The following is a 20,605-nucleotide window of genomic DNA, read 5'->3' as shown; positions in this document are numbered from 1 at the left end:
CTGATGAAGACAGGAGGATACAGGCTGAAAGCTGTGATGTCTGTTTGGCATTGTATTGAGAATTTCGTTTTATTATTGGAAGCTCCACTTTTCCTCAATGATCAGGTATGTAGATGCTCTAATACAATTTCACTTACAAAAGTAAGTCTTTAAGCTCTGAAGAAATTTATAGGAAGCATATGTTTTAACAATTGTGGTTTCATATAAAAACACCTTTCATTTAAAAATCAACGAAACAAACATCCAAATTACATTATAAACTAAAAAGATAATCTGAGATACAAAACATACCTCTATGAAACTCATCTGTGCTTCTATAAAATATGTAAGGCTACAACGACGATATGGCTCTCACTGGCTTTTACATTTTAGAACTTTTGAATTTGTGCAGATTGTTTCTGATTACTAACCCTGCCAATCAAGTTGGATAAGTATTTTCACCTCCATCTATAAAAAGAAGGTTTTGACCACTGCTCCAGCAGCAAGGAAAATACAGCTGGGATGAAAGTGTGACTCACAATGGTGAACCAAAGTCAAGCTCATACTTGTGCTTTATTTAAGAAACAGCTCACAGTAGAGGCAAGCCCCAGAACCATATTAAGGATTCAGCTCAATGTCCACTAAGACAAGGTTTTGCATTTGTTTTAAAGAACTTTGTATCCAAAACAAAATTATTCTGCCTTGACAGCAAGGTGGGAAAACTAACTGCTTAACTATCCTCAGCTGAGGGGAGACCAGGCCTAAACAAAAGTACCAAGCCATATAAACATGACTATACCTAATTACAATGCAGCAAAACAGTGTTCACAAGGAGAATGACATAGACTCTCCGACGCAGTTTCCACTTCGAAATACAAAACATCACTCATATACCTGTGTGTATTCTCACATGATTCTTATAATTAGTTGCACTGGCAAAAGCTCTCCCACATCCTGGCTCTGTACAGTAATAAGGCCTTTCGCCTGTATGTGTCCTGATGTGAACCTTTCTAATATTAGATGTTGTGAATGACCTGCCACATCCTTCAAATGGACACTTAAAGGGTCTTTCACCTGAAAAAGAAAAAGAAAATAAAAAGATACACATGCAAAAGTTATAGAAGAACAAAAATTCTAACTTATACTTAGACTGAACGTAGGAATTTAAAGCTAATTCTCTCTTTGACACTCTCAGTCAGAAATACCATGAACATACCACTCTAGATCTTTGTACTGTTTAGCCAAAACTGACAAAATTTAGGAAAATCGTACAATTTGTAAGCTAAATTATGAAGCATTTAGATTAGTACTTATGATGTATAAGACAGACTCAGTTGCTTGGATTAGCTTCCACATCATCCATATTCTAACATGTATTTAACAACCCCCAATTCATACCTACATTGTCCAAACTAAGTGTATCATACCATTTCTACATTTGTCAATTGTCATTCATAAAATGAAAAAACTCCCTTCATCATTTAGCATATAACCAAGATACAAATGAATTAGTAAAATTCATTACAGAAAGCATTAACCTTACATGAGAAGAACCAATTTTTTTAAAGAGAGACAGCCCTGAAACTCAAGTTTCAAACCCCAAAACCAAGCAAGCACAAATACAGGTTGCTTTTAAAATAAGTCTATTCATGTAATAGAAATTTAAGCACAATAACTTACATCACTGCACCAAAACATTTCACCATGAACACTAGATAAGGCCAACCCCTGTCTAATACCCCTGACCCTTCAGATCTATGAACGCACACAGAGCAGGAGAGTGAAGGGAGTTAACTCTGAAGAAGTGCAAGCCACCTGACATGCTGTCCTGGTGTAATTTCACACTCCCTAGAGCTAAGTACGTTTCACTCACTGTACTGCTTACCAAAGAGAAGAATCTGAGAGTAAGAGAGGGCAGATTACCACTACAGATACAACATTAAGTAGTTAAGAGCCAGAAAAAAAAAAATCATCCTGAAGTCCTGATAGAGACATTAATACCACCGAACTCCAAAGTAGTTAGCTCCTTGGCAGAAAAAACTATAATTCACTCCCTAGAGCAGCTGTTTTGGGAAGGTTTTTCAGCTTCCTGACAAGGCAGTGTGTGTGTGTATTAAGTGTACACGCCTCAGTGTTCGTGTTACCGTGGCTCCCCTAATCCTTGCTTCAGCACAGGACCTCAAATCATGCCTGACAGGAGCACAGTTGCAGAGTCAACCCCTCCCAAGAACAGACTCTGTATTAGAAACCAAAACACATTGCTCTTAAAGAATGCCCGCAAGAATGTAATCCAGCCGGTTGGTGAAGTCAGCCTTTAAGTTTCTAATGTACTTGTTAGAAGGGCAACCTGTTTCTAGGTGACTGAGATTTCTAGCACTAGAACTGCAAAGCAAGTGGGAAGCTTTCAAGCTCTACCCTCCAGCAGCTATGAGGAACCATTCACACCAGCTTTCCTGATACCAGAATAATAAGTTCATGGAGCAACTCGAGGCAACAGAAAGTGAGACTGCACTGCCTCTGTAAAAGAGGGAAAAATTACTTTTGGCTACATCAGGCAGAAAATTAAGAAAGTGCTAACCCTGCTCTACATGATAAAGGAACAAAAAGGTTTCAGAGCCATGGGAGAGAGTGGGCTGAGCCCAGACTTGCCTCCATCAGGTGCACTGTTGCAGCTTGCATAGTGTATGAGCATATACTACTCCATTGATCTGCACAAAGGACGTGGTGCAATTGTCTTCTCGTTCTTTGGCTTTCTGCAACTACTTATAAATCTAAAAAAAAGAGACCCCTGAACTCCAGTGCCTAGACTGCTGGGAGTCTATGACTGTATTATTAATATTGTTCAAATGGGCAAATGGTCACACAGGGCTGGCTCAAGTCTTTTGTTTCAATTGCTAAATTAGATTAAAGCGATTAAGTTACCATACCACTTCTATGGCCATAAAGAAGTAAAGAAAACAGTCTACAGCTAATCAAGTTGTCCATACTACAGAAATATTTCAGTTTATAGTCTGTACTTGATGTACAACATTAAAATGTCAAGCACTTCTCTTCTAGAACTGAAAACAGATTACACTTTTATGTCTTCATCCTGATGACCAATTTAACATCAAGATAGCACTAATCCCAAGAGACTGTATTTGAATATGGAAGTCCAGGAAAGCAGAATTATCTCACTGTCATCTTGAGTTTTTATAATTTTTATTGCCTGCTTTTATCCCCCCCGCCCCCCGGCATTGTTATTTTCAACCTATTTCTTTTGTTCTTTTTTTACTCTCCAAGATTCAGAAGGTTCAGTGGAAAAACTCAATCAATGTTCTAGCAGGCAAGTAAATATACTTAATGGAATAGGTTAATAAGTGATAGATTATTCTTCCTATATTTAAGAGTTTTTGTTTGTTTGTTTTTCTTTTCTTTTTTTTTTTTTTTTTTTTTTTTTGGAGATCTCAGGAGCAAAGGAGACATTGTGCACACATGTGCACTCAGAGTTTTGCAAAGTGTAGTGTATGCTGTCTAGAATTTATTTGTGTTTTGGCTTTCAAATGAATATTTCTTTTTTAGACAAAATGTAAGATTTTATTTTTTATGCATTTGGAACTTTTAACAACAGTTGGCTTTCTGTGATACCTTTGTTCATTTTTCTGCTGCAAGAAGGGAAATCAGGATAACAACAAACTCAGAACTATTATGAAGCTGGCATGCAAGTTATCTTAAAGCACTAAAACTTATGAACACTGATGCCATTTCTAAAAGGCGAGTCATATTACTGAGGAAAAGTTCCTTGTTCTGTTACAGCTGCAATTGAAACTGTAAAGGCACCAGGTGACTCAGTGACAACATAAGTGATGCACTGCTAAAAGTTAGTGCATTTGCAATAGCAGTGTGAATGCTTAAGCACTTTTTCCAAGAAAATCATGCTGGATTTGCAGTAAATGCTTACCATGCTGAAATGCTGTTGAGCTCACTGCACTTCAGAAAGAGAGCATACACAGACTGATTTCATAAGTATAAAGTCACAGAATGATCAAGAATTAAAAAAAAAATCCACCTAAGTGAATTAATACAAAAAAACAATAGGTGATAATAGTACCTGTGTGGGTTCGGATATGTTTCTGCAGGTCTCCTGAAGTCTTGAATGACTTGGTGCAATTTTCTTCTGTGCACCGATAAGGCTTTTCACCAGTGTGTGTTCGGACATGACTTTTTAACCCATATCCTGGAGATCAGAAAGGATGTTATAATAGTATAAACACAAAATTAGGATACTTATAAACCATCACCATCAAAAGCTGCGCTTGCCATTCCAATCAGGAAGCTCCCTGATGAGTAAAATTTGCTCTTTGACTCTTCATAAGCTCTTCATTCTACCACACAGAGCAGCAGAATTCTACATACTGTTTAGAAATTCTTTCATCCTTCATTTATGAAGAAAGTACACTTCTACAATGCTTCTTCCCCTCAAAAGGATAAACTGTAGGGATTACGATGTAGACAAGTATTTATTTTGTCTTCTGGGGAAGCTGTATGCTCTGTATTCCATCAGCCTTTTATCTCTTACCACTACTGTCATCAAAATTACATTGAATTATTAGCTCACACAGAAATCAGTCCCATTAATGAAGTCAGCAAGAAAAGCTCTACGGCTATCCAGGCTCTAAGTTATTCTAACTATATTATTAACATCATCACATATATAGGTGCTGACAGATAGCAGTCATGGACACTCATTCCCATTAAAATTACTTTTAGGAACTCATCCTCATCAAAAACTCTACCAGTCTAAAGCAAACTTTGGATCAGGCCCTCTGTAAATTATTTTTCAAAGAGTATTTTACCAAGATTTTCCTTTCTGCACTTCCCTTAAAAGATCATGGCTAGAGAACCCTGAAACAGCCATTTTAGAAAATGAACTGGAATTTTACTTGTGTCCACAAGGGATGTATGTATTTCTATAAAATAATGTAACAGTCTGTAAGAAGATGGCACCTGCTTTAGTTTCACAGTATGTTCTCACTACATCCCTAAAACAGCTGAAATTCCTATTTTTTATGTTTTCAAAAACATAAAGCATGTCTACCAAGCTAAGCATTAATTAATTCTTACATCTAAAATAAACTCAATTGCATGATCCAACTCAGGAGAGTTCTTAATATTTAAACCAAGAACATTCAGTCCTTAAAAGAAACTTTATCAAAGGAAAGGATTGCTGAACTACAGTGGTACAACAGCTGTGACCAAAAATTATGATCTTAATAGATAAACAGCTGTTTATAGCCATACATCAGTCTGTTGCAATGGAAGAGAATTATGTAGTTTTGAAATCCCTTTACAAACCCTATGCAATTGAACTTAGGTGCAACCCTTTAAGCGTGGTTATTTCCCTCTTGAGCTTTGTCATCAGCATTTATTTTGCTTGTTTCTATTCCAAAATACAGTATTAGATCAGATGAAGTTATTTTAAAAACACCTTAGTTTGTTGTTTTGTTTTTGAAATAGAGCCTAACTTTTCTAGGCATCATATTGAATTTACATTCCAAGTAAAAGAATACATTTGAAAGAAGCTTTGTTCTTTCACTTTCTTCTATGTTTCATTCTTCATAATTGCATTTTGCACTATCAAGTTAATCTCAGGGAGAGCATAATTTATGAACAGAGCAATCTTTACAAAATGTAGAATTCGCTTCATGAAAAATGTCATTCTTCGATACAAATTCAATAAATAACATTTAAAATGGCATCTTCCATAGACTCATAGACTCATTGGTTAGAGTTGGAAGGGATCTTCAAAGGTCATCTAGTCCAACCCCCCTGCAAGGAGCAGGGACATCCCCTCAAAGTTCTTTTCAAATTTGGAGCAGAAGATGACGTAATTACCTCTAGCCACCAGGTTCAGCTTCTTATTATCACCTCATTTGACTTATCCTGTTAGTTTCTAATGAAAAGCCTATTTTTTCAACATAAAATCTGACTAGCATGACAGGTGAAAAGTAAGGGAAAGTGCCAAGTGTTTCACCTCATTCCTCCTTCAGTAACTAAGAGTTAAATCCTCTGTCCTTTCTATATGCTACACTGAAATGATGACTTTTTTTTTTTTCAGTTCTCCCAACCAAGTTCTTATGTGCTGGTTTTGTGTAGTGGTGGTGGGGCTACGGTAGCAGCTTCTGTGAGAAGTTGTTAGAAGTTTCACTCTTGTCCAGAGGACCTGGCTGGGTCTAGGGCAGACCTGCTGCTAGCCAGGGCCAAGCTCATTGGTAACAGTGATAATGCCTCTCTGGTAGTGTACTTAAAAAGGAGAAAATAAAAAAAAAATTAAAAATAACAACAACAACAAAAAAAAAACCAAAAAAAAAAACCCCCAAAAAACCAAAAACAAACAAAAAAAAAATGGAGTGAAGAAGCAGAAGTGCAGGTAGAGAGGGGGAGGCGAAAGTATTATGGGTCTTCCAGACCTCACCCTCTGGCCTCCCACTGGGCCTGACTTGGCCTGGCCCGATTGAGAGAAGAGAGGAGATGTGAAGAGAACCAGAGAGGCGTCTGCCTGAGCCTGATTGTGAAGAATTTCTTGTGAGAGGAACAGCTGCAGATTCCAAGGTCAGTAAAGAAGGAGGGGGAAGAATAATGCTGCTCCTGGCAGAGATTCCCCTGCAGCCGGTGGTGAAGCAGGCTGTCCCTCTGCAGCCCATGAAAGCCCACAGAGAGGAGGAGAGATCCACCTGCAGCCTGTGGAGGACCCCCTTCTGGAGGAGGCAAATGCCTGAAGGAGGCTGTGGCCCATGGAGGGCCCGTGCTGCGGCAGCTGGTTCCTGAGAGACTGCACCCTGTGGAAAAAGATCCCGTGCTGGAGCAGTTCATGAAGGACTGCAGCCTGTGAGAGGGACCCCACGCTGGAGCAGGGGAGGAATGTGAGGAGTCCTTCCCCTGAGAAGGAAGGAGCATTGGAAAACAATATGTGATGAACTGACCACAACACCCATTCCCTATTATCCCCCTGTGCCATTCCAGGAGGGGTGGGGGGAAGGAGGTAGAGATAATTTGAAATGAAGTTAAGCCCAGCAAGAGGGAGGGGTAGGGGAAAGCTGGTTTTGTTCTCTTTCTCATTGTCCTGCCTTGGTTTTATTATTAATAATAAACTGAAACAGTTTTCCCCAATTCAAGTCTGTTTTGTCCATAACGGTAACTTCAATCTTCTCTCACTGTCCTTATCTCAAACCTGGAGCTTTTTGTTATAATATCTCTCCCCCATTCCCTCAAAGAGCAGGGAGAGCAAACAAGAGACTGCATAGCTTGGTCCTGAGTGGGCATAAACTACAACAACCTAGCAATTTAAAAAAAGCAATATTAAAAATTTAGTTTATACAAAGACAAACACTAACAAGCAGAAGGAGCTAGCCTACCTGTTGCAAAAGCTTTGCCACATCCAGGATGTTCACACTGATACGGTCTGTCTCCTGTGTGTGACCTTTCATGGACCTGTCAGGACATCCAATACTCCGACTTAATGAAATGTTGTATCTGATTATGTCAACACACAAACAGTTAATTCTCAAAGACAATTTTTTTTTTAATCTTCCTAAGATTCACATTCAAGTGTCTTCTTTTTAAATCAGTGATTAAACTAAAGATGCCTCTTTCCAATGTCTAACCTGATCCTTTCAGACAGTTTTGCAAAAAAAACGTTTAGGTAAATCCATGCAGAGTTGCCATCATGCAAAGATAGTATGCAAACATGCCTCAGAGCCCCTCTCTATCTGATTTGACTCCACTGAGCACTTCTAATGATCCTCTTATATTGCATGAAACTTCTACAGCAAGGACACCATTTTAACACATGATCCACAGAGTCAATTACTCACTGACTCCAGAATGTTTTGTCAGAGACAAGGTAACAGTGCAAGGAGTTAACCTCATTGGCAAGTGATCACCCCTGCCTAAGCTGGAACGTCAACAGCTCTTCACCCTACTCTTTCAGTAATTCCTTTACTTAATTCAAAAAAGGTAGAGAATTAAGGATTTGCCACCTGTAAAAATGTTTTGTCAGAGACCAACACCAAAAGATGTTCCAGCTTTTCACTTTGAATGTTAGATTGTTTTCTTGAAGAGTTAGACTTTGTATTATGATGGAAAAATCTTTCAAAAACTGGCATTTTTGCATGATCATGCATACATATAAAGTAGATAAAGTGAACACTGGATTTCAGAATTTCTTTGACACTGCTGGTAGAAACAGTCTCTCTCAACATGAGATTTCTTACATACTGGCAATATAGGAGCCTAATATGATCCTATACCTGCATTTGTCCAGAACACTAAACAAAATCAGCCAAGCATCTGGGACAACCAATGATTGTAAAATCAATCCAATAAACATTTGACAAAACAGCACCACTGCAACTATCTCCGTTAATTTCTGTTAGTTTTAACCGCATAATCTGACAAAAAAAAATAATGCCTGCAAAGTAGCAATGCTCATTTTACATCTCATCACCTTGAGATGGTGAGCTGTTGTGTAGAGTTTTCCACAGCCATCATAATCACAGCGAAAGGCTTTCTCTCCACTTTGCTGAGATTTTGCAGTCACTCTTGTTCCATGTCCTTGCAAGACAATCTTAAGTTGAAAAAAAAAAACCACCATTAAAAAACAACCTACAATAGATCAGAAAAGTTACACACGTTATTTTGCTATCAACTAAGAGCTGATTCTGACAGGTTTATTTTGTTGCTCTTTGCTATGCCATTATTTCTTAGTCCTCAATATATAAACTGAAATTAACTAACAAAAAAGCATAAGTTCTGATGAAAGGAAAGAGCGAAACTGTAAAACATATTTACTGGCAGCTAGCAAATTTAAATGCAAGTATTAATTAGCCAAATAACAACAAAGACAAAATAATTTGAAATATAAGCCTGGAGGTAAAGCGACCAAATCAGTAGACAGAAGAGGCTCAGATTACATCTAAGGCACTGTATCCGTTCCTAAGGGAGATTAGCCATAAATCAGAACACCTTCAAAGATAAGTTCACGCAAAGGCCAAACAATAATTAAATGCACTTATAATGAGAACTATTTGAAAATGATGGAAAGCATTCTGTACTTTGTCAGTGATGCATCTGTCTTGATCAAACTAATTGAAGGAATTTGAGCTAGGTTCTACTCTCCTTTCTGGCATGACATAACACAAAAGTATACAGTACAGCTTTGTGATGCAACTTAAATCTCTTTTAAAGGCTTCTGCATACACTAATATGCAAAAAAACATTCATAAAGAATGAAGAAAGAACCAGAAAATCAAATGTAAAAATTTTGATACAACTGTATGCAACATAATAGAGACTATTTTAAAAGGTCTATCCTTCTTTTAAACCACCTCTCTTTTCTTATGGATCCAATTCAATTCTGAATCTTCAAAAGAACATTTCACAGAATAGATGAGGTAGGCAGGCACCTCTGGAGATCTTCTAGTCCAACACCCCCTGCTCAAAGCAGGGTCAGCTGCAGCAGGTTATCACAGCAGTATCAAGATGTGTTCTGAGTATCTCTGAGGTTGGAGACTTCTGAAGGCTGCCCCTAGCCTTCACACTACCAACTAATTCTTCTTTGTAAGTATGAGGTCCAGCGAAGTGTGTTATCTCACCAGCTGCTCAGTAACCTACTTTGAGGTTGCCAGTTGCCATCCCTAAACTCCAGAAACCTCCTAGATTTCATGTGCCCTGTTGTGATGGTCTTCCAGCAGATACCAGAGTGGGTAAAGTTCCCCAAGAGGACCTTGGCCTGTGAACTATGAGGCTTCTTCCAGTTCTCTGAAGAAGGTCTCATCTACTTCCCGATCAGGCACTCTATAGCAGATAGACAACACAATGCCACTCACACTGGTCTGCCAGCTAATTGTGACCCATTGGCTCTTGACTAGCTCATCACTCATCCCAAAGCAGAGCCCTGTGAAGGCCTGCTGTTCTCTCACATCAAGGGCAACTCCCCCTCTTCACCTGACCTTATTAAAGAGCCTACTTCCATCCATTACAGCACTCCAGTCATCTCAACTATCCCACCACATCTCTCTCATCTGAATGAGACTGTAGCCCTGCAACTTCACAGACCTCTAATTCCTCTTCGTATAGATCAGAAATTTGTTTGAGAACAACTCTCCTACGGATTCTTCAGCTGTTCTGAAGACTAAAGATGCACAGTGGAATAAAAAAGAAAAGCTTCTCTGGAACCATGGGGAAAATCAACCTCGTGAATCAAGAAATCCGTTACTAATAATATTGTTTAACCTATGATATCATGAATCACAGAAGTCACTTTAATAAATTAAGAATCATTAAGATGACGCTTGATTGAGCACCTGTACTTAAGCATTTTTATTTTTTTTTTGTTGGTAAACCTGCTAGTATTTCTTTGTTGTTTTAGCATATAAAAATATGTATATAGTTGCTAAGATCTACTATTAAGCTGAAGCATGCTGAAATTTAAAATAAAATTAAAACAGTTCTATAATCAATGTGCTATTTCTAATATCTATAAGGAAATAACCAGATATAATTTAACCAATATTAAGATTGATACAAAGGCAGGGAGGGGGAATAAAAACAGTTTTTCAAAAAACCATTTGCAGAAATACATGTTTCTTCACAATACATTAGTTAGTATGACTTGAAGATTATTAATAATTCAGTTAGTATTATCATTCAACAAGGACACATACAGTATTAAAATTACTGTTCTTACAAGATAATGCACTCCAAAGAAACTAAAAAAAAAATCAGATCTTAGGAGGCATAAAATCAGAAGGCAGACATAGCAAATAAAGCACCATTATAATAATATGAAACTTCCTGAGAGGAATTGTGTCCTTCAAATACTTTTAAATAAACAGAATTTTTAAAATCTCTAATTTTAAAGGAAATCACAAATGCATCCTGAGTTTAGACAGGTAACAGAGGAGTACAATTAAGGCAACAAAGATCTCAGATAAGATTTTTATATTGTACACATACAAACTTCAGTCCTATGAGTCTGCTTTTATTATGAACAGATGGGTATGACAGGTTTGAAAGGAAATAGTGTGTGATAGGCATTTGGTCACGCATAGTCTTGTTCTTACATGTAGAAATCACACAGAGGTTTTATGCCTTTTTCTTTGATGAAAAACCTAACCACATGCAAGTCTGAATGACTGCTTAGCAACATGACATCTGTCCTGTTCTTGTGTTACCTGTGGACTTAAGAAGTTTATAAATAAATACTTATTTAATACTACATGTAAATACGAGACTATTTTATCCCAAATAATGTATTATTTCAGAATGAATTATAAGTAGGTATCTATATCTACCTACGTAAAGATATAATAATGATTAAGATTTTCATAGATCATTGATAGCTTTGGGCCCTTCAGTTGGCCAAATTAAGTCACCTTATAGGGGTCAGAATTTGAGACTAAATCTCAATACCTTTTAAAATAGCAGATCTTTGTTTGTTTGGACTATATAATGCTCTAAGATTGACACATTTCCATATGTTTTATACATTGCCATACATGTATAAGAGAAAGCAACCTCCAGATTCACTTACTTGTTTTGGGGCTGAGGCTAAAAGCAACATGTAACTGGATACTGGTTACAGGTCATGTTGCTTAATAGCTCCTTACTTCTAAGTAAAACCAACCAAGATCTTATCTTCTTGTTCCTTGAACTTAGCGTTTTGTTAGAATTGTATCCCTATTCCAACATATGAGTGTGCAAAACCTCTACATTTCTTGATTTCATTTTACAGAATATATTCCAATACCATAAATAATGTATGTATTAGCTATTCTCTCCTTTCACAGTCATGCCACACAGGCAACAGTGCAGTGTCTGCAGCCTTAAATGTTGTGGAACCTAGCTTTTAAAAAAATTAAGAATAGAGAATTTTGAGGTCACTGTCAGAGGTGAGTGTATAATTCTTCCTTTCACGGGTACTGTACTACATCTTGGAAGATCTTTTTCCTCCTTGTCTACTTCATTATCTCTTAAATCAAACAAAGTGGAAAAATAGTGCTTCTCTGACCAAATCTTTCTCAATGCAATGACTTGTCAATTTTTTATTTTGTTGCTTGAACATGTGAGGGTATAGGGGTTTTATTACTATTTCTGTGGTTGGTTGTAATTCTTTGAAGGCCAGAATACATTTTGCTTTGTCTTTTCCTTTAATAAAATATGTTATGATGACAAATACCATCCCTCCTTACATAATTTTATGGATCCCAGGTAAAAAAAAAGCTTGAGAGTTAATAATTTGCATCTGTATTTTCCATTGCCCTTTCAACTTTTAATTTAGTATTTTCATACTGAAAATATTTTTATAATTCTAAGGACTAATAACATGAATATAGAAAAAGAAATGGAAGTATTTTTCTGCTTCTTTAAGCATTCACTAGGAGCAACACGTGTCAACTGATTACTTGCAAAACTTGCAATAAAAGTAATGAACTCTAAACAGGGCAAGTGGAATCAAAATAAGTTACTGAAGGAAGAACAGTTCCAGGCATATGCCTGGAATAGTCTCCCTTGAGAGGAAAATAATTCATTAATTTTCTCAACATTGCTTCTGCTTTAAGGACTATAAAATCAGTTCATTCTTTGGAAAAGAACTTCTGAAATATGTATAACTTTACTGATTAAATACTCAGGTCAGTTTGAAAAATCTTAGAAATCCAAAATAATTTTTAATTACCTTTTAACAGAAAACCCCTAGAAAACAGTAAATATGAGAAGATCTTTTTAAAATACTGTGAAAGGATCTTGTACAAAGTGATCTATCTGTATAGGTTTGAGATCTAAAATTCCTGAAGGGTAGCAGCAGACTCTAGTTCACGGCTACACAGGACTCCCTATCATGCACATCGCTGGGCAGAAAAGAAAAAATAAATAGATATATTTAATTATTTTGTATTGGGCTACATACCTGCATTTTTTTATCTTGTTCATTTTCACCTATCATTCCCGTGCCACTAACACTGTCATTGCCATCAATAGACACCTGAAAAATGAAGTTGAAATGGGAAAAACATTTACAGGTTATTTTTATTAATCTGAAAAACAAAGGGTTACAGACAGTATCTGAGGGCTTATTTCATAGCTCTCTAGTTCCCTCTTGAAATATGGTTATCCTGTAGTACATTAGCTTACATGAAAATCACCACTTGTAGCACCTGTATTATAGAATAAGCAAAGTAAGCATCTCAAAGTTGTCTTAAAACAAGTATGTTGAATTAATAAACTGACAAAATAATTAAAATAAATTAAGAAACCCCACAAGACTGAGTTCTGACAGCAAAAAAAAAAGTTTACTTCTTTTATAATAGGGATATATCTCTCATTCCTTGTTAAACAGAATTTACTTGTTTCGAAAAGCACAACTTGTTTTGAATCAAAATATCTATGACAATGTGCTACATCTCCATTCAAAATAGTCAAAATTACAACAACTAAGCAAAGACTCATGTATTGCTCCATAGGTTTATTTTAAAAAACAGTCTACAGGAAGAGACTATAAACTCCTTGCTGCTTTCCAAGGAGCTCATAAAAATATCTGAAAGAGTATCAGATGTTAATTTTAAATTTTTATTTAAATAAAGATATAATTGCCTAGTTTAAAAAAAAAAAATCCCAAACCAACTCTCTTACATACATCAACTCAAAGAACAGTGTCTTATTAGTCACTGTAGAAAAAACTAAAGTATACTTCATGTAGTTCCCCCATTCCTAAATTGCCTCTGTATTGAGCACAGGCATTTACAATACTCTGCATCTGTTACACTCAAGGCTGAGATCAATGCAGCTTATTTAGTCTAAGTTATTTTATTCTTCTCTAAAATAGTTTGGCAGGAAACCTGCCTCAGCTGGTATGCGTATACCCTTTCACTAAGGAGGTCATAGCAGGCTCCCGAGAACATTAATGGTGGTGTGAAGTATCTAAAGCATCAGCTACCAACATTTGCTACCAACATCTTCAGGAGACTAAAGATGTACTTGTCCCATAAGGGGTTTCCAGACTGTACTATCTTTCTAAATTATATGATTGTGAGCAATATAATTTTGGCAACTTTGAGCTAAAACAGTGAAGAGGAAAATGCCCAAGCAGAGGCAAGTTTACAGAGACTGCAAAGAGAGTCTCGTGTTGTTTTTTTTTTTTAAAGGAAATAATAGCCATTTTGGGACCTTCTCCTGCAGAATTTTTGAAGGCAGGGAGAAGAACCTGCACAGAAAGGAGGCTTGAATCACTTCATGTTGAACTACTTCTTGTTGACCAAGAAAGGAACTGCTGACATAAAATTGAAAGTTCAACACCACCACTGGAAACAAAGGATTCAAACAGAATCTGCATGCATGTATACACAAATCCCAGGAACTGTACTTTTCCAGCAGCTGGGATGTCACAGGAACACAGCTTATGGAAGAAGAGTATGTGTTTTAACCTCTTCACAATTCCATTACATATCTTCTAACTTTATATTCACTGAGAGCAATTATCTCTTTTTCCTTGTTTGTTTTGGGAAGAAGGTGGCATTGACTTTGCTCAAAATTAAGAGGACTCTAGTTAAATGTTTGCATGTGTTCTGCAAGATGTGGGAAAGTAGTACTATGCCTAAAGGAGAAGCAAGAAACTATGAAAAATGCACGTGTTTCACAATTTCCAGTAAGCTTCTCAGATCTCTTTGTATGAACTCTTTTACAGAGTTTCTACACTGATCTTGAGCAGCCTATTGATCTTTGCTATTTCTGCCTGTTATACAAGACAGGGGAACAGAGAACCACCACAATTCTCCAAATCTGCCTTCAAAATTTTCTTCACCCTTTTAAGTTTTGAAGAGGAAACTTTCAAAGTTAACAAAAAAAGCAAGATACCCAATTTTAAACATCTTTTTTTTGCAGTATTGGGAGAATATTAGAAGGATTCCAAGGAAGATCTTTGAGTTCCTCCTAAAAGACTGTCTTAGATTATAAAGAAAGATTTAGTCTGCCTTCAATTAAGAACATAAGAACACCTACACTGAATAAAACTAAAGGTCAATCTAGTGAACCATTCTGTTTCGAACAGCAGCCAGTAGCAGATGCTAGAAAAGACTAAAGGAACAGGCCAAGCATATAGTCATACATTCCCAGAAATATTTTCCCAATCTCCAAGCAGTTTGTGGCTTAGGAACTTCTTGAACTGGAAGTCACATGTTCCCACCTAATAGCCCTAGATACATTTTCCTTCTATTAATTTATCTAATTACTCTTTGAATCCAGGGACATATTAACATCCACAATATCCTACAAGCAGTGCCATGGCTTATACTGTTTCAAACAGCACAAAGTTACTTCCTTAGTTTTTCTTGAACCTATCACCTGAGAGTTTTATCTGATATTGCCCAGTTCTTACACTGGTAAAGACAATGACAAGTCACTATGCTTCTCTGTGCCACTTAAAGTTTTATAAAATTCTACCATATACTTACCTCATGTATTTCATATGTTTGGTCATCATTGTTGCTGCTTCCTGTACCTTTTTCAATGTTCCTATACCAGCTGCTATGAAAAGTATACATTGCCTCACTATGAAGCGTACATGAACATGGAGCAGAATCACAAAACCACATTTCTCCTTTTAAGAGAAAGATAGGGTTGTGATGATGGAGCTATTATTTGCTTTTTTATAGGTGCAGGTGCAATATTTGGAAATTCACTTCTACTGACTTTCCCTGAGAGGTTCTAGCAGTATCTTTCAGAATAAGGTTCTGAGATTAAAGATATAAAGAGATTTTTTTTTCTACACACACAAGTACACTACAGAAAACAAATTCCCATTACAGAATTAAAAAAACACATGCTGAGATAAATAGGATAAAAATGCAAATTTATTTCCATTTCTTCTCTTTCTGCTTCACCTTCTCAAAACACAAACTTCTAACAAATTATGATTAATATAGCTCCTTGTTAAGAAGGACAAAGTGAGGATTGAGCTAAACCTAAATTAAACAGTAGCTAGAGAATGTGTAAGTTTGTCGCTAGAGCTCAACTAACCTTGAATTACCTTGTATTTTATGAAACGTTAAGGCATAGCCAAACACAACACCACAATCTGACTGGCTCTCTTAGGATTTCCTCAATTATAACAGACAAAGAATAATGGAAAGAATAGTACATAAGCCATTTAATTATCCTAACTGGCCTTCTTTCAAAAATTTGACAACTCTCAGTGACACTAGAAGACATATTTTAAAATCTATTCTACTCTTTTTCCAGAGCAATACAACCACTGATGGTAATCATCCAGCAACTAGGACACTGCTAAACTACAGTCATAGAAGTTGCACAGCCCATGCTTTACAGAAGTCTAGTAAAGAGGATGTTAATTTTGAGTATCATACTACATTTTATTATTGAAAATATGGATCAAACAAGTTTTTTTCCAAACTCAGCAACTACCTAATTGTCTATTTTACACTTCATACCATGCTTTGTCCCTGCCCAGTACACCAGGCCCTATCTTCAGAATGCAAGAAAAAAAAAATTAAAAAAATATAAATCCAGCAACACTTCCTGAATAACAATAATTTAACTTTGTCCTTTTTTTCCAAACAGTATCCTCACAAGAGATTTCTTTTCAATGCTGTATTTTAGAGAAAATAGTTATTTAGTTGTCTAAACCACTTTCCTAATCAGTCTGACTCCACATTTCAGTGTTCAATCTTTTGTTCTTTTTATGCAACGCTACACACTGGAGCTGCTCATGATAGTGAAGCATTGTCACAGCAATTTGGTGTTCTCTCTTCTAAGAGCCTGAAGACTCTCTTAATTGTCATTTTAATTCTTAGATCACAATTGGCTTTTACTGCCAAATATCTTGCGATGCTACACTAAAATGTTATGGATAGAGGAAACGTCTTTCAGTATACCTTGGCTGCATATTGCTCCAAAGCACTGATGGTATCTGGGTCAATGGCAGCATCTCCTGTATGAAGACCTGACACTGTGCCATCAGCTTGAATGGCTAAAATGGTATCTGACTGTGGCATTTGCACCGTATGGTGAATGTAGGCAGTAGTTCCATCCTCCAGCTGGACTGCTTGTAATGCACTCTGGTCGTAACTGTCTGAGAAACAGCATTACAAAGTGTTACGAAAGAAAAGGAATAGCAATGTCTGCATGTAACACGAGAAACTACTGCTGCTTAAAAAACGCCTCCTAAAGTCATATTGTGTATGAAATATGAGAAATATAACCACTAGTGTATGAGAAATGTAAACACTTAAAATATTACTACAAAGAGCACTGATGAATTTTTTTTCAAGATAACATCTCCCATAGTTTTATTTCTGCGCACTTATAAAAGTGCAAAACCACTTTTATATTGGTCAAGCTTTATTTACAAAGGAAAGCAGGAACACAAATATGCTTTCCATTTTATATCCACTCATAATAAAATGAAAATAATGTAACATGTGCACTGGTATCAATACTTCAGATTTTAGAATTCATAGATCTGATCATTGTACAAACAGATTCATGCAAATATGCAAAAGAAACATAAAATAGAGGACAACTTTTAAGGAAGAAATTATTTATTATATCCTTTCCCTTAGTATTGCTGATTGTAGAATGTAATTCTTGTCACACTAGTTTACTATTTCAAAGACTAGTGTAATCATCTTCTGCAGAAATCTAAGTTATCATTTAAAATAAACATATTTGCATTCTTGACTGTCAGCTCTCACATTTTCACCCTACTACCTAATGACAAAATCATCAATAGCATGATTTTTTAAATTCAAGTCAATCTCTACGTTCTATAGCTCAAGAGAGATTGATTGATTGATTCTTACCGGGTTTCTCTTCTTATTTTCACATGAAATTATTGCTGAAATCTGTATAACAGCTTACATTCTCTATTAACATGACATAAACTTACTATAATGTGATCCTGGGCTAAAAAAAAAGTGTTAAATACACTGGTTTTGATTCTGTTTATAAGTGTTTTATGAGATCCAAAGAAGGAACTGAATCACCCTTATTCCACCAACTTCCAGATGTGACAAAGTAAAACCAACAAGTAACCCACATTGGGAATCACGCTAAATGACATCATAGTCTAAAAAGAGCACCATATTTTATATCGGTGAAGTTCAGTTGAACTCTAATGTAATAACACTTAAAAAAAATAATACCTTTCGAGGTGTGATGAATAAATGCTGTAGTTCCATCTTCCAGCTGAACTGCTTGTCCATCTTCCAGGCGCAAGCTGTCCCCTGTTTGGAAGAAAGAATTACAATGCTTCAACAAGTTTGAAAAATCCATTAGTTGGAAAGATTAAACACGAAATACACAGCATTACAGAATACCTAGGATCTCTTCAAGACTGTTTCCATTAAAATAATAAATCAAGCTGTTACAATGACCATTATTTACTTAATATCAATATTTATCAGTAATACATTCTTTTAGAATATATTTCTTGTATAATTACACTTACTGCTTTTAGGCATGGGTACATGTTGAACATAAGCAGCAGAACCATCTTCTAATTGAATCACTTGGCCATCCATTAATTTACCATCTGAAATACACAATTATAATTCTTTAAAAATATTCTGTATGACACACAGTGTCATATTCTGTTTAAACACACAGTTGTTACTTTCTGGGTTGAAATATCAATAAAATATCACCAAGAAATAATGCTTGTTAAAGAGTAAGCACGGTGTGACTATACAGAGGTTTTTAAATTCTGGGATTAAAAAAATGGGAAAGACCTGACGTCCTATCCAGTAGGCAGAATGTTGATATTTAGGTTTGAAGTGTAAAGATCATCTCAATTTTGTTTGACTTATGTTCTGCATTTAATACCTGCATCTTATTAGTAGCAGAAATAAATATTTATTTTATAGTATTACTGTAATATCCATAATTCCTAGCTGGAATCTTAACTTCATCAACATTGTACAGATTTTGCGTGACTTTACAACGCAAAGGGGTTTACAGTCTAAAGACATGGTTAAAAAGGGGATTACAATTTCATCACCAATGAACTTCTACTCTACTCAATCTACTTCTACTTACCTTTAGAATTGTGCTGTATGTAAGCAGTGGAGCCATCAGCAAGGGTAACTGCTTGCAAACTTACACCTTCCATGTTTTCCAAGTTGTCGCCATCTAGCAAGGAAGAAAGTTCATATTCACTATTATAAGCATCAAACCCTAAAAATCACAGCTTAACCACCTCCACAAATTATTATATTCCCTTAAAGCATAATTATTTCAGAAATAGTAACAGGAAATAGTTCTTACTTGCTTTCTAGTTTTTGAAAGCTGAACATACACTAGAATCATATGTTCAAGATTTTGCTCTGTAAACGTGACAACTAGAATGTTATTTTCCTTAAGTAAAAAAGTTAAAACATTACTGAATAAATAACTACAAAGCTGAAGTTTTAGGAGAAATATTAATTAGGTCATGAGTGTCCACAGTGAAATAATTATATATATACTTATATTGATAATTTTGTTTTGTACACTACAACCCTGACATTAATATATACAAACCTATTTAGAGTAAAACACAGATTTAGGAAAAAGTTTTTATCACGTAAAATCATAACAAAACTGTCAGAAAACGTCACGTTTAAAACAATCCTAGATCATTAATCTATTTTAAAACTCAACTTGTTTAATATATACTTAAACTGAAGTTACAAAGTATAAAACAGTAAAACTATAGTGAGAATAAAGTGAGAGTTTTTATTTCCTATTTCAGCACATTTACACTTCTATTACCTTAATTAAGAGATCATTTCATTTCAGAATCAAATTAGTGAACTTAATCAATCTCAGTTAAATAAGAATAATTTCTGTTAGATTTTTCATTTAGAATATGTGAGTTTTAATATTTTTATCTGAATTTCACCTTGCACAGCTACAGCTTCTGTTAGACAGAGTGTCACATGCTGGGCCTCCATTCCTCCTCCAGAAAATTCAGTCATTCCTTGAGAGTCTCGATTTATCTGAGCTAATAACATTGTCTACCTAGAAAGAAAGTATTCACAAAACATTGATAGAAAATTTAAATACAGAACCAGAACTAGTTAAATATAATCCAACTTTAATTAGATTTTTAGAGAGCTGCTACAAATATTTTATGTTACCTTGTGCATAAAGAAGATGCAATGAATGATTGACTTACCTAGAAAATACTTCAGAGGAAAAAAGGTTATTTGAAATTGGTAAATATTATTACCTTAATTAACTAAGCTGTGAAGAACTTCAGGTGGCAGTTACTAAACTGAAGTGCATCAACCACATTTAGATTTCAGTTAAATATGAATTATTCAACAAATATATAAAGAATAATAGTGGTAATGATGATATAAGTAATGATAACTTGTAATGATATCTTTTTTGTCCACAGAATTAAAATAAAGCTGACAATTCACTACGGTCACCCATGACAATAGCAGGGCTTTAACTATATAAATTAAACATCTCTCCAATGTCAGTAAGAGGTTTAGAATCTATCACACACTAGGAAATACACACTTCATTATTAAGTCTGACTGAATGATCCAACTGTTTCTCTAAACTTTCCAGGAAGGATTCTACACAT

General features: G+C 35.7%; 1 protein-coding gene across 1 annotated transcript in view; it reads right to left on the bottom strand.

The window, feature by feature from the left end:
• The window catches only part of ZNF143 (zinc finger protein 143), a 43,733-nt gene that overhangs the window by 9,669 nt on the left and 13,459 nt on the right, over window positions 1-20,605 (bottom strand). The window contains exons 2-11 of the mRNA XM_086750040.1: window positions 19,910-20,028; window positions 19,066-19,158; window positions 18,479-18,562; window positions 18,174-18,254; window positions 16,905-17,101; window positions 12,926-13,000; window positions 8,465-8,584; window positions 7,374-7,449; window positions 4,070-4,195; window positions 874-1,053 (exon numbers count right to left, since the gene is read on the bottom strand). Of these exons, the coding sequence (XP_086606166.1) occupies window positions 874-1,053; window positions 4,070-4,195; window positions 7,374-7,449; window positions 8,465-8,584; window positions 12,926-13,000; window positions 16,905-17,101; window positions 18,174-18,254; window positions 18,479-18,562; window positions 19,066-19,158; window positions 19,910-20,021 (1,144 nt within the window). The 5' untranslated portion in view covers window positions 20,022-20,028. The remainder of the gene's footprint in view (window positions 1-873; window positions 1,054-4,069; window positions 4,196-7,373; window positions 7,450-8,464; window positions 8,585-12,925; window positions 13,001-16,904; window positions 17,102-18,173; window positions 18,255-18,478; window positions 18,563-19,065; window positions 19,159-19,909; window positions 20,029-20,605) is intronic.

Source organism: Chlamydotis macqueenii, chromosome 5, assembly GCF_036417535.1.
Source record: "Chlamydotis macqueenii isolate bChlMac1 chromosome 5, bChlMac1.mat, whole genome shotgun sequence".
Lineage (NCBI taxonomy): Eukaryota > Metazoa > Chordata > Aves > Otidiformes > Otididae > Chlamydotis > Chlamydotis macqueenii.
This window is presented reverse-complemented; position numbering and strand designations above follow the sequence as displayed.